This window comes from Schistosoma mansoni (assembly GCF_000237925.1).
Source record: "Schistosoma mansoni, WGS project CABG00000000 data, supercontig 0113, strain Puerto Rico, whole genome shotgun sequence".
Taxonomy (NCBI): domain Eukaryota; kingdom Metazoa; phylum Platyhelminthes; class Trematoda; order Strigeidida; family Schistosomatidae; genus Schistosoma; species Schistosoma mansoni.
In genome coordinates this window covers 992762-1008377 of record NW_017386033.1, presented here as the reverse complement: position 1 = coordinate 1008377, position 15616 = coordinate 992762, and the positions used below count along the sequence as shown (strand labels likewise).

General features: G+C 37.6%; 2 protein-coding genes across 2 annotated transcripts; both read left to right on the top strand.

Moving 5' to 3' along the window:
• Positions 1–538: 538 nt before the first annotated feature.
• Smp_054220 (vacuolar ATP synthase subunit g,putative) lies at positions 539–4259 on the top strand (the record flags this gene model as incomplete). Its single annotated transcript, XM_018790431.1, has 3 exons — positions 539–620; positions 2240–2340; positions 3925–4259. The coding sequence occupies 3 exons, from the start codon at positions 539–541 to the stop codon at positions 4102–4104; spliced, it is 363 nt and encodes a 120-aa protein (XP_018646340.1). The 3' UTR covers positions 4105–4259.
• Positions 4260–6416: 2157 nt separating this feature from the next.
• Smp_054230 (hypothetical protein) lies at positions 6417–14846 on the top strand (the record flags this gene model as incomplete). The annotated part of the gene is made up of 3 exons (XM_018790430.1): positions 6417–6443; positions 10258–10482; positions 14664–14846. 3 exons carry the CDS (start codon positions 6417–6419, stop codon positions 14844–14846), a joined length of 435 nt encoding a protein of 144 aa, XP_018646339.1.
• Positions 14847–15616: the final 770 nt, after the last annotated feature.

Below are 15616 nucleotides of genomic sequence, written 5' to 3'. Positions count from 1 at the left end.
TTGCAATTGTCAGGTGCCAGTGTCATTTGAAAAGAGCTACAAAAGGAAGAACATGTGATGCTTTCTTAATAAGGTAGATGTACGTAATTGCAAATGCGTTTAAAATCACACAGGCTTTCTCAAATGAAAAAGTAAGCACATGTTTAGAAAAAGCTTTATTGAAAACGGAGTTGAACATGAAAAACATTCCCTGGATTACTTCTTTTCCTAACGCCTGTTCGACTACTGGGAATCAAAATAATCTTGTGAATTCTAAAGTGTAAAAAGAGATTTTTTCAGAATTAATAGGCCTAAATATTGGTTGTTTGGGCTACCGACAACTGGAAATCCATACTTCAATACTCTGCTAGACGTTCTTCGTAAGTCATGTTTCTGAAAAGTTGAGTCTCTCTCTCTCTCTCCCTATATATATATATATATATATATATAACGCAAGAACTAGTTCATGTCTTCTTACCTTCAGACTCAGTCCCTGGAGTAATTGTTTAAATGTGTTTCTTCATAAGTAGAAGATAAATCTCAAGGTTTATTATCATCAATGGCTTCAAGGAATGATGGTATTCAACTCCTTTTGCAAGCCGAAAAGAGTGCTAGTGAGAAAGTAAATGAAGCGAAAAGGCGTAAGTTAATTTTATAATATCACTTTAAGTTTCTGTCATGAAAGTACTGTCAGTGCCGGGGATCCATTGCTTCAAGGCACGAAAGCCTATATCCCATCGACCACTAAGGACCCTTTCTGGAGGTTTTACCCAGTTGATTACTTGCTCACCGCTTTTGTTGCGCTACTTAAGGTTCTGTAGATCAAATGCGTATTGGTTTCACTAGTCAGGTGACCTTTTTAGAATATATGAACTCTAAAGATGTTAATATATACACTAACTCAGCAGCAACTGGGTTACGTACTCAAAACTTTGAAATAACATTAATGGAGTTTTTTCAGTGTGACCAGTGGGATAGGTTGTCAATTATACCGCCAATTTTAAGGATCCACAACATAGTAACTTGAAAGCCGGAGTTTTATTCATTATATACCATCCTAAAATCAAGCTTTAAGGATCAAAGCATTAATGGTTAGACAGTACTGCTAGGTTTCATCCAGAAGATATATTATGCAAAGTAGTAGTGGCTTATTCGCATATTTTTGATGTCAGTTTTTAGTTGTAGCTTCATTCAGCAGTATTGTGGCAGAAGGCAACTATTAACGGTGGCTGTTGGCAATAATAGTAGCAAAAGTTCTGGCATTGGTCTTTGAGTTCTAACTTATCTGGTAAGAACCAGCACTTAAACCCTCAAAACTTAGTAAATGGAGCAAGATTTAGATACTTAACCTAGTATATAGGAGTACCATTGTAAATTTTAACCGTTGCTCCAATGAATCTATCTTTTGGTGAGCCTATTCAAGACATATCGATGGTTTCGTGATAATTGTTTTCAGATAGCAACAATTCTTATTTCCGGTAATAGTCACTTAAGGAATTGGTTAACGCAACATTTTCCCACTATCTCAGCCACATAGTTTTTGGATTTCTAAATTAAGATGGGAAGTGACTATTATGAACTAGATATAATTTGATGTCCTCAGCTTCGAATCACACTTGAGTTTAGGGGTAGTGACACTACTCGTCTACTCAGATGCACATGGAGCAAAGTTCGAACCTGACTTGCCAGTTAAAAAACGATTGCTCTATCAGCAAAGCCACCGAGTTTCTTAATACTTTACTGTTCTTCAAAATTACTCTTCGGATGCGAGCTACATTGTAATGCTTATTTGACTATGAAAAGTCGGATGTTTGATACTATGTTCCTGTTTGAAATCTCTAATATCCTGGATCAAACATCAGTTACTTCCTTTGTCACTGGGTTGTGTTTCGGGTAATCATATGACTAGTATAGTCTTGTATTGGAACATTTTAAGATCTAAGAAAGAAACTACTGTTTCTTATTTGTTTGCTCCTGCCATTCTGATTATACATTGTTTTATGCACAACTTTTTATATCTTCACATTATTGGTTTGTTGGCATGTGGAACATTTTTTCGGAACTCATGTTCAATACATTTTCGTTGACATAAGGTGGATAAATCCAAGTGTAATTGTTTCAACTGTATTCTGTTGTTAAAGCGTTGCATTTCGAATAATTTCATGAATTTCTCTTTACTGAGGTCGGATTTCCATATACTACAGCAGTGAAAATGAGTTTTCTACCACACGATAATCAATGTATTCTTTTACTATCTCAGGTAAAGCTAAACGATTAAAGGAAGCTAAAGCCGAGGCTCAGGCAGAAATCGAAGCTGAACGAGCTGAGCGTGAGCATCACTTTAAAATTTGTGAGGGCAAAGTGAGTTGTCTGTGTATGTGATTTTCTGTTCATTCCGTAATGCTAACTTAAATAGATACTTACGCCTGTTACCCTTCGTGAAGGAGTATAGGCTGCCCACCAGGACTCTCCATTGAATCCTGTCCTGGACAATCCTTCCCAGTTGCTACCCATCCTTTTGATACCTGTTTTCAATTACCGACACAGTGTGTTCTTTGGTCTTCCTCTTTTCCGCTTCTCGTCAGAATTTCATGTTAGTGCTTACTTCGTGATGCAGTTTGGTGATTTCCGCAATATGTTTCATCCACGTCCAGCGTCTTGACGTTCGTATTGAAGACTGTGATTTAGATATTGCTTGACAGTTATTTTGAGTTCCATTTGTTCTTCAACTGATGGAATGCGCCCCTTGCTTTGCCAATTCTCGCCTTTACATCTGCATCAGAACCTTCCTTGTTCATCAATGATGTTACCCAGATACGTGAATGTTTCCACCCCTTCCAGAGTTTCTTCATCAAGTGTGATTGTGTTAGTGTTCTCTGTGTTGTATTTGAAGATCTTGGTTTTTCCCTTGTGTGTGCTGAGGCCTACCAATGCATGGGCTGCTACTACACTGACTGTCTTCACCAGTATTCGTTGGTTTGTATGTGACGGGAGAGCTAAGTCATTTGTGAAGTCCAAATAGTCTATCTGCATTCATGCTGTCCATTGTATTCCGTACTTCCTCGCAGATGTCGAGGTCTTCATAATCCAGCCAACCTCCAGGAGAAAGAGAAAAGGGGAGAGTAAATAGTCTAGTTGAGCGCACATAAATTTGCAAATCTGTCACCTTCCTCCCAGTCAGTCCATGTCGTCCCATGATATCTTGATACTCAGTGTTGTCCATTCTGACCGTGCCGTTTAGGTCTCTCCTCAGGATGGTCAGGTCGTTCCCTGAATACTTCGCTACGATCGACTTCAGCCTCTCGTAAAACTGATTTTTATCGTCTTCATTGCTATCATTAGTGGGTGCATAACACTGGATAACATTGTGATCCCCTCCTTTGTTTTGAAGGGTGCTTTGGTGATTCTAGATCCATGTGGACAGCATCAGAGCAAATCCCTGAGTATGTGTAACATTTTCCTCTTCGTGACCGGAGTACAACAGCATCTCTCTAGTATCTAATCTTTGCTATCCAGCGTGGGTCCGACGGGTTTCGCTGATTCCGAGAACCGCCGTTGCTTTTTAACTGGTCCTCCCGGTCTTCCACATTGTCCGGACGTCCTATGTACCTATAAAAAGTGTTGCCGTGGTTGTTAGAAGGGGCATCGGCCTCGTGACTTCCGAAGAATCTCGGTTTTCATTCTGAGACGTCATAATTGTTCCTTCAATTCCCGGGGAAGAGTTTAAATGGTCTAAATTGTTTATTCTAGTTAGCGTTTTTTAAGCATGGTTTTTTCCTACGGGATGGGGTTGTCGACCCCTTACCCAACCCTCCTCCTTTGTTGTGGGCTTAGCATTGGTAGTAGCCTTAGTAGAGCTACAGGTGGAGTTACTTAGACAGATGATATGTATTTTAATAGTAAATTGTCCTACGGGTTTAAACTATATTTTAAGATTTTTACTAGGTACTTGGTCGTCGATCAGAAATTGAGTCGCAGATTCAAAAGCTAACCCAAGAAATAATCAATACTCAAACTGCCTCTGTGAATCTTCATAAAGAAGACGCCATAAATATGTTATTGAATTGTGTTATGCAAATTCAGCCACAGCTACACAAAAATTATCGCAATGGAATAACGGGTTAACCAACAGTATTCTAAATTTGATGTTATACGAATCAGTAATTTTAGACAATAAAACTGCAAATGCATAATACTTGATCATTTGGTTTCTCTTTATTATTCCTAATATATATTATTATCTGCAAATAATCAAACAAATAAATTATTTTCAGAATAATATTTTCTAACATGTTTGGTGTGTACATATTATGTAATCACTGTTTGGATATATTTTCGACTGTACTGGTAGTTATTAGAATACCCTTAATCTATTTCCTGTTAATAAATTGATACCAGGATATTTTTAGTGTTGGATTGTTTGAATATGGCCACTTCCCATATCGGTTTACATTTTTGGATGGTCTGTATCAGTGTCTAGACTAATCATTGGAAGTGAAGTAGTTTTACGAGTCCTGATGTATTGGTGTATGATGAAATCTCCACACGAATTTAGAAAGCTTGGTTTCTTTCTGCCAACTTGCCTCACTTGTGGTGTAGACAAGTTATTTGTCGCCCAACGAAATGGTGACCATGCCACTTAGTATTCTTCTCTAGTTCACTATGGGATATGGCTTATGACATTGGGAGACGTAAGTCGCAGGTTTTTTGGTCGTAGGAATCTTCGAGAAATCACTATCGTACCGTGGGACAATCGAGGGAGCGATTCTGTGTTTGGGGAGTTGGCGGGTCTTCATCATTTGAAGTGGATGGGACATATATTACTTATTTCCAACCAAAGCCTGCCTCGACATGCAATTTTGGTTGGAGTTGAAATAAGCTAGAAGGAAACTAGGGGCTACTAAACTAAGAAGTAGTACCGGTGCGTAAAGTCGTTGACTTTTGGGTTGCTGTGTTGATAGATTTGGATTACTTAGTTGTAGTCCATGCTATCAGTGGTTGGAGATGTTGAGTGGGGTGCGAATCGATCACTGATGCAGATGTAGATGTTTGCCTTCCTTTGAACCTTGGGGTTCAATATTATTCCAGACTTCCTATTTCTAGTATCTACCTCTTTCCGAACAGTATTCGTCAGTGTCTAGTCTTTCTCACTCATAGACAATATTTTGATTCATGGTATCACCCTTGTTAATGCCACCTCGTTGTGCTGGTGTAATTAGGTAATCATAGTTTTGTGTTGATTATGGTTGGCTAGGATAATCTAACGAGTCTGTAGACATTATCTACTTGCTCGGTATTCATAAGAAATTCTTTCTGATTAGGGTTCTGTTAATAATCATGAATTTGGTACGTACTTTCTCTCTCTGAAGTCCTAAGTGTTCCCTAGAAACAAAGTTGGATAGTCCTGTCACAACTCTTGTTCTGCATTCATTCAAATTAAATCAAGATACTCAAATTCAGTTCCGATCACATTTTGTTCTACAACTGAACTGTTGTATTGGGTTGTAGAAAAGTTTTAGTGTTTAGTTATGCTGCTGTAGTTCGATAGTCTGGAGTTTGGTTACCAAGTTTTTATTCTCAAGCCTCGTCCCACCCATCCCAACTTAAGAAACTGAATAGCAACTCAATTCTGCACAAGTAAAACCGGAAACTGCTGGGCAAATCTGTACTTATTTGTTAAGCCATTACTTATCATTATTATTACCTAGTTTTACTTATTTTCATCCACCTGCATAAAACATGGTTGTTTGTTTGTCGGGACACCACAGTACGATGGCCACGGTTAGTGATTGACCTCTAACTCTAGGAGTAGTATAGTCTATTCAGACGTAAAATTTGAAGTGCTGATCGTAACGTAGAATACTAGACTGCATATTTACAACTAATGGCTTTAGTTTCGTCCTATATGAGTGGTCAACAGATCACGAATTAAGCATTAGAGTAGTCCAGTAGGATGCTACAGTAATGTCTTCTCAGACATAAACTTCTATTAGTATTGCATACGTCTGATATTGGTCTGTGCCGCGTGGGGAGTTCTTGGTCTAGAGACCAGATTGAGCCTCTATGTTGATTACTTATGTACTCATTTTATAATTTACTCCAATTCTCAACAAAAATGTATATTATTAGGTGTAATACTATACCAGAAAAGCTGAAATAAACCAGCAAATCAAATCAGTCAAAACTAAGAACCAGAATCAAACATCAAAGAAAAAAGATGATAAATGTAGAATAATACCTTGTTTATTTCCCACTTTATATTGTAGTGAGGAATGAAGTCTTATCTGGTAACTGATTCCGAATCTCCGCTGCAATGTACAACGGGTTTCTGCTTGTTGATGTAAAATAAAATTCTGTGGTACACATGTGATAGGTCTCGTTTTTTTTTAAATATCTAATTGCTTTCGTGAGTGACTCAGTTTGATAGTGACAAATCGATGTCGGCGGGAGAATGTTACAATTCTGTTAGTATTTATCGGTGAATAGTCCTCATGATTTGCACGAATGTTTTGTACCTTTCTATTTTGCATTCCACAAAAACCTTTTTCTACACGCGTCAAATGTCTTGTATATATTTATGTACTTTTGACCATACCAGATATATTCAGAAAATATACACTAAGGAGGGATGTATGTTCATCTTCAATAATTAGTAGTGTACATTTTTTGTTGACCTTGACATCACCCAAGCCTGTTACTACATGATCAGCTACTGCTATCGTGGTTATGTACAAAACTACCGCTCTTTTTGGTTTACCCATCTGGACTCTGATCATGCCCTTGTTTGGGCTAATCTTACCTCAGTTCACTTGTCAGTGACTTCATGGATTTGGTCTGGCCGCCCCTAGCTTTCTTTCAACCTACTCCTACACCATAGAACATCGTACGTCAGGGCAGTCGGTGGTTGGGCATACGTAACACGTCCCAGCCATCTCAACTGATGAAGTTTCACTACTTCATCAACCGATTTGCCATCCTTACCTAGTACCCGTTCCCTAACATCTGCATTACTTACTCGGTGGTCCCAGGATACGCGAGCAATGCTTCGAAGACACGTATGATCGAAAACTAGTAGCCTACGAATATCCTCTACTCTTATAGGCCATATTTCACTGCCATAAAGTGGGACGGAACGAACTGCTGCACAGTAAACCCGTCCTTTGGTTGCTAGACGGATACCTCGCCTACGCCATAAATGACGCAAGTTGGCGAAAGCTAGACGAGCCTTCTGTATCCGTGCTGAGATTTCGTCACACACCAGACCACAAGGGCTGGTGAGACTCCCAAGATAAGTGAAACGGTCAACACGCTCAACTACTTCACTCACTATCATTAGTTCAGATGCCGATGTAGCCCAATCATTAGGTAAAATTTTGCACTTCGAGGGGGAGAATCGCATCCCGAACATGCCTGCATTGTTGCTTATGGTAGTCAGAAGACTCTGCATTTTGTCGGCGTCTTCACCAGATAAAACTATGTCATCGGCGTATTCTAAGTCAACAAGTGAATCTCCCGGTAAAAGTTCAACTCCAGGAGATTGAGACGATGAAAGTGTTATCTCTAAAAGCATGTTAACGACAAAGTTAAACAAGAATGGGGAGAGTGGACAGCCCTGACGAACACCATTTAAGGTAATCAATCCTGATGACAGTTCGCCATAGGCTTTATCTCGACCAGTTGTGTTCGAGTAGAAAGCCTTTATGAGGTTAATGTACTTCTTTGGTACTCCTTTCAGTGACAAACACTGCCACAGAAACTCACGACCAACAGAGTCAAATGCCGCCTTAAGGTCGAGAAATACTACTATTGTGGGATGTCTGAATGTATGTCTATGTTCTAGGACCTGACGTAGAGTGAATATCTGGTCTATGCAACCACGTCCAGGTCGAAAATCAGCCTGGTTTTCTCTAGTCTGCTCTTCACGAGCTTTCGTTAGGCGTCCAAGTATTATTGAAGCTAATATTTTAGACACTATATTAGTCAAACTGATCCCTCTGTGATTGTCACAGGAGGACTTTTGTCCTTTCTTATAGACTGGCACAATCAGTGATTGGGACCAGTCAGATGGAATTACGTCCAGTTCCCAGATTCTACCTAAGACCTCAGTCAATCTCGTTGCTAGTACTGGACCACCATCCTTAAAAATCTCAGGAGTAAACCTGTCAGGGCCTGCTGCTCTCCCTCGCTTCAGATTTCCTATAGCTTTTTCAACCTCGTAGAGAGTTGGAGGACTCGCATCAATTTGCCATTCAGGACGACTGGGGATCGTGGGTAACTGAAGTGTGGCTGAAGGCCAGTTGAACTGATCCCTAAAGTGTTCTGCCCATCGATCCAATCTCCTGGATTGAGAATGAATAATATATCTATCTATTTCCGAGATGGTTTCGCTGACAGTTGGGTTCCTAATACCGGTTTCTTTAACAAGTCTGAATAGTTGTCTTATGTTGCCTATTGCCGCTGCCTTTTCCATCTCTCTTGCTTTCGCTACCCACCACTGCTCATGATCATTGCGTAGGCTTCTTATTAGCCTTCGCTTAAGCTGACTCCGCTCTTCGTTATGTTCAGAGCCAGGTGGGATGAGTTTTCAAGCATCTATCAGTGCGGTAGATGCTGCCGAGATCCATTGTTTCTCCCTAACCTTATGGTTTGCCTTACTAGCGGATATCACTGCTGTCTCCACAGCTTTTCAGATGTCATTCCACGCTGCCTCGGGGTGGCACAACTTATATATCTGTCTAGCTATTTATCCAGTTGTTCCTGAAATATGTTCTTAGCTTACTTATCATTAAGTAGATCCCTTAGAGGCTTCCCTGCAGTGTCTTTCCTACGTCCAGTAAGACGCAAACAGACACGTGCTCGCACTAGAGCATGATCTGAGTCTAAACATGTGCTCCAGAATGAGCGACAGTCTTCTATCGAGCCCCTCCATCGGTGGCTGATAGCGATGTGATCTAATTGGGTCCAACGTTGGGACGAATTCGGGGGACATGGCTCAGGATAAAAGACAGTGGGTACCCTTCTGTAACTCTCTTCATAAAAGTGGATGTAACTTTTTTAACTGAAATGATTCTTTCTGGTTATATTTTTACTAACTGAACAGTTTCTCCCTATATTACTATTATTATTATTTCACTTTCAGAAACTACCTTTTGTTCGTGTTCTCCTCTTCACTATGTGCACTTTACGTTCTCTTTCATAAGGTGAAGTTGCTAACTCGTCGCTCAACCCTCCACCTACTCTTGGGACTAGCGGTAATCCTAGAGGGGCTCTAGTTGGAGTTGGCTTTAAAATTATTAAACACTTTCAGTTTTTCTTATCTAGCACTTTCGGATATTATTACGTCATGTACATACATTTTTTAAATATTATGAACACTAGTTAACTACAGAATTTTTGATAAACCGAGCTAAACCAGATAGAAAATGTGTTCAAGCAAACTTTAGAATTATAACAAGTGTTAAGTTAAAGCAAATACTAAATGGTTGTGTGCGTGTTTTCAGTTGATTCTCAGTAAAAGTGTCCAGACTCCACGAATTTACAGCTCCGAACGTGTAATTCCAAGCATAACATTTAGGCGCTTGCGTTAATAAAGTACAAGTCAAATTTAGATCGAGAAACCAAGTGGTAAAAATAGCAACATAATTACTTATGGCCTAACAAATGATCGGAGATATAATTTAGAACGAAGAATGAGTTGTAAAGCACGAAGTATGTTGTTCGATAATCAGTCAGTGAAGTGTATTCTCACCTAGAAAATAAGATTACAGTTTAAATAAACTGTTTTACAATCAATAAAAAATTGAATAAGATCTAAAAGATATGAAGACTAACTAAATTTACTTGCAAATGAAGATTTACCAAACATCTCCACGGGTCGAATGTGAAATATTTCATAATAGTAAAATCAGTGTAGATTATTTTACCATTCTCTTTTTACTACTTCCTTTATCATTTGTTTCTACCTTTTGAAGGACTCTTACCAGAGTTCTCTTTATTTCTACTCATTTGGTAGCAAGCTTTAATCCAGTCTGATACTGCTTGTGTTCCAGCCTTTAAATAAGCCAAACAATCAAGTTCTGTGTTTTAACCATCTTATGATGAAATGATCCATTGATTAACATGAGTAATATGTGACTTCCAGTGCTGATAAGTTGTGTAATTTTAATGTAACCTGGGATTTTCCATATGCTCCTCATTGCCTGACTTTTAATTATCTTTTCCCAATCTTTCTACCTCATGCCGTGTTATATATTTAACAATTTACTTGTTAATTTCTAGGAATACAAAGCTGAATTGCATTATAGGTGTACAAAAATTGCACAAGAAATATCTAATAAAGAGCAATGTGAAGTCAATATGGATATAATTTGCTTGATGACTGAATTGATCTTTCGTTTTCATCAAATTCTTGCCACAGATCTAGAAACATTCAGTCGGCATGCAAAACGTTCAACCATAACTGCGGATGATGTCTTTTGTTTCGTCCGAAGAAATCCTCAACTGGTAATTAGTGAATTAATTTTATTTTCTAGTCCATTACAACAGTATAGAACAAATAGGATGATAAATGTTAAGCAGTTTATGTTTTATCTGTTCATTTTCATTGTGACAACGAGAATGCTTTGTTACTCTATTTCCTTTACCCAGGTAGCAAATCGTACAGATTGTTATCGCTCAGTAGAAATTGGAGCAACAACTCATTAGTTATAGTCATTAATATTTCAATCACTAGGTTCCATCTTGACATCCATTTGTAAATGCTTTGATTTATTCCACTAGGTATTATCACTAATTCTTAAAAAATAAGATTATTTTCAGGCCGACTACTATAGTATACACGTTATTATTTAGTTGGATCACGATTATTGTTGAATATTTCTTGAACAGTGCAAAAAAGCATTATCCTTTAACTTGCTTAGAATGTGAACTTGAACAGTTCAGTAGACATTATAGTTTCATTTTGTGTTGTCCATTTTTACACAGCTCGTACTGGCATTAATCTTGAATGACATTTTCAACAAAATGTTTCGTTAATAATCAAATCGATGTGTTAATTTTACAACTTTTAGATTTAATTTTTTTATTCCTACTACTTCCCATCGCAAAATAGAAAACAGAATTTCATCAATATAGAGTATGTAGCAAGATTTATACAGTGAAGTGAATTCATTTTATGTTATAGCTTCTCTCCAACTACAATAAGCTAAGAGTATGTATGAAATGGATGGCAATTACAACACATGACTGTCGTTACCTACAATAAGTAGAAATTGGTGTATCATAATAAATTGAAAAAGGCAGAGGGAAATGTTGGTAATACGATCAATAATAATGTGTGAAGCGGTGGCTTAGTGGCAAAGGGTTTCGACTTTTGAATACTAAGCCTCAGGTTCAGTCCCCGCTTCACCTACTTTGACTTGGGCAACTGGTTAGTATCATTAGCCTTCAGAGTTAGTGTGTAACTCATACGCGGGTACTTGGTAAATGAGTTAATAATATTTTTTATGTTAGAGATTCTTATAAAATGTGCAGAAAAACGATCGCAGTAAATTACGTTCAAATCTTATAATATTTTAGAACATATCTAACAGAAAATTTCTCCAGGTTAAAATTATGATAACAAAGCCGATATGTTGTGTACTTTGTTGTATATTGTTTTCTTTCCTGATTATTATTTTAAGAATAGTAAGTAAATCTAAGTTATATTTGTGTTTTTATCTTCCGGTTATTGGTATTAAGAAATTCAACTGATCAATCTCTTCCATATGTGATTCCTGTAAATTCTGTCTACAATATACTGAATGGTTCGCGGTTGAACTTTTATTGTTTAGTAATATGTCAAGCTCACATGGGTTATCCTAAATTACGGGCAGACCTATTTATTTATTCATCTTGAGTCACGCTTTGACCTTTTCAATCATTCGCTCATTAACCTTGACTACTTTTATATGAGGGTATGTGCGTATATCACTTACCCCATTCATCACATATTTTGAGCTTATTTCTGTCAGTCGAGATGGCTGGGACGTGTTACGTATCCCCAACCACCGACTGCCCTGACGTACGATGTTCTATGGTGTAGGAGTAGGTTGAAAGAAAGCTAGGGGCGGCCAGACCAAATCCATAAAGTCGCTGACAAGTGGACTGAGCCATGTTGGTAGATGTAGACTACCTGGTTGGGATTCATGAGATGATAGCAACCGATGGTTAGAGACCTTGAATTACATGGCTCAAAATCGTTTGCAATGGCGAAGGTGCATCCACTCTTTGTGTTCTCCCAAATTCTAATCTTCTGAATTCTTCATGTCCCTATCTTTTTTCTCTTGCCAAATTTATTTCACTGTATTATACTCCTTCAATAACATCTTCAAACCATAATCTTTCACATAATGCTTATATTCTTACTACTTCTACCACTATGGTATTTGAATCGACAACTGGATCTCTGTGCTAACGTGGTATAGCAACTTGAACTGATATACGTACGTACTAAGTTCTACATTGTGACTGTCTTACTATAAATATCGAGTCGCTGTGATATTTAAATGTATTTGAATTGCTATAAGAACTGGGAGTCTTAGAAATAACTCAATTAAGGCCAAATAGAATTAAGTGAGCACAAATAAACGTATTGTATTTAAAATTCGAAATCAGGCCCTCATCAAGTACAAAAGAATAATTAATTCATACAAACACCATAGTTGTGGGGGATAGTGTAACGTCATGTGCTATGTTAAACCCACATAGTTTATTCTAGCTTCCGGTTAAATTAATTTATTCATTCTTCGCAAACCACATGTTGACCTTCTCACTTATTGACTTATTTATCCTGACTTTTTGTGTAAGCGTATGTGTGTGCATCTCTTATCCTACGCATCACGTCTGTAGCTTATTTTTGTCTGGCTATGAATATTGATTAACGCTTGACTAAATCGAGTTGGCTCAATTGCCTTCTTTAATCTGCTTTGCTCGTCTCTCTTTGTTTCGTCTCCCTGATCGCCTGTTCAAATCAATAATGAGTGCATGAAATATACATATTCAAAATTCATTCTTGTATTCGGCTTATTTAATTCCATTATTCATCAGCGCAGATTAAGTCGATGATTATATATGAGGGTAGCCGGGCTCTATATTCCGTTAACATCATCATACAATCTAATTGGAGTCAGATAAACTTAATAACAAACAACGTGGATCTCCCTAACCGTATAGTTTAAAAACTTTGTGTGATAAATTTCTGTAGTCTTGATACATTTTCTTGGATATATACATGTACCAGAAACGATCGAAAGTAGATTATACCGTGTGCTAATTCTTTGTTGACTGAGATGGAACATATATTATTGTATTCAGTATAAAACTTATTGCCTGCAAATGATATGGTAACATTTGACATGTTCTGAGGTTTTTCTGATTCAAAATGCCGATCGAATAAATATTTTTTTTATAAAATCAGATTATCAATGCACATATTGGTTAATGTTGTCCATGAAAGATCCAACTGACAATCTTAACGTACAATCGAACTATAGCTAAAAGCAGATTTATGATTGAATTCATCTCTTTCTACTATAGGGAATTCAGCCCCTAAATGCCCTGGTATGGCCGAGAGTGGGGAGAGCCCGCCCTCTCTCGAAATTCTCTCACACGGCCACGCGTACCCAGCCTCTATCAAGGAAGTCCTACTCACTGCCTTCTCATGGCAGGGGTGTTGTTTACGAAATTAAGAGGACGAAAAGCGAATGTCCGGCGCTTTAACCGGGTCGGTGGACACGAAAAGTCCACCTAGGGAGTTGGAAAACCCTGATTCTAAACCAATAGTGCACATGGGCTACAGGATCCTGAGAGGACAAATGGCGTATGAACCAATCGTTGGTCACCGGCTACCATGGGATTGCATCTCCTTACGATGCTCCACTGCCTTGTGGATCAGACCTTTAGGTAGAAGGCTCGAGGTGTGGCCCCCTAAGAAAACCATCTGCTTCGGTCTGGGCACCTGGGCAGTATCATAGCCCTCACACAATTAAATGAAATGACGATTTTTTGTGTAGCGCATATACATCTGGTGCCCCGTTGTACCAATATTTGTGTTCAAATAATAATAATAGAGAATTCAGGTAGGTTATAAGTACTCATGTAATTGGGATGATTCCGTCGCAAAACTAGTGAGATGAATCATAATTCAAAGCTAGGATATAAACAAAAGCGTTTGACCAACTGGTATACTTTTAGAATTGTATCTACTGCTGTATTATGCGAGGCTAACGGACTTCCATCTTTGTCTATTATTTTATCGGCCGTAGTATTTTTCAGGAAGTCTCAGAATTTAATGCATAACACGGTCATTTATATACTTCACTCCCTAAAAATTAAAACATGGACATTAAATAATTATTTTGGTGCTTCTCTGTTACTTGAATGATATCAATATATTCTGATTGAATAATGATATGTGTGATAGTGAAATTAAAATATGATTGATCGGTGAGTGTGGACAAACAGGCATTATTATCATATTAATGTATTATTTTAGTATACTTGAGAGCGAGATATATATTTTAAACATCCGTTATATTAGATATATGCTCTACTTTTTCAAACCACTTCATTGTATCATTATTTTCATGATTGTTTTTAAAGCTCTTATATTTGTATTATTGTTCATTTCTGTCAACTTGTAATAGTTACAACATTTAACGGATTATCACAAAAATCAAAGTGGAAATAGTAAAAAAGAATCATCTGATTTGTCAAGCGAAACTTTCAAAACAAAACTGAAGCTTAAAGCTGCCAGGAAAAAATCTAGCTTAAGTAAGACTGGTTTTAGTGAACCCGATAAACCGGATGAAGCAGTGCAAACTTTATAACGATATAATTACGATGTTTATTGTTCCTGAAATTGTGACTGTCATACAGTGTAAATATTTTTTTAATATTAAAAAGGTAGATGAATAATATTAACTTCTTTCTTAACTAGATTTATTAGTTCCAAGAGTGTAAGTGGAACTTATAATATCAGTCTGATGGTTGTTTCCAAGCTTATTCAGGTTACTTCATGACTGTTGTTGAAAGTTTCAATGACTGTATGTCAATATCGAGGTGATCCGTTCGGGATGCCTACGTACCAAGAGAGACTAATCATTTTCACTCCTTAACATCAACAACGGGAAAATACAAAATTACGATAAAATTCACACAACTTATACAACGTAGTGGCTATCTGAGCTCAGTGGATAACGTGTTGGGCGTTTAAAGCGAGAGGTACGGGATTCGAGTCTCAGTGTAGATAATAGAAATGGGATGCGAATTCATCTATAGGAAGAGTCGCAAATAAAGAAAACACGCCTTTCATTCCACTGTTGAACACAATCAAACTTTACTAAAAGATGTAGTCATGAGTTTTGAGAAATAGAAAGAGATATATCCAACGGAAACATTTTACACCTAGATCTGTTAACATTTACTATTTGATTCGCTTCAATATCTCAGCCATTTCTTAAAATTAATAAACAGCTCATGAAATGACACCTATTTATATTTTTTCAGTTTGTCAGTAATATTTATTTAGTTTAGTCTGATGTATTCGTATTCTATCCAGGAATTATCCATCAATGACATTGGAAGATAGTTGACTAGT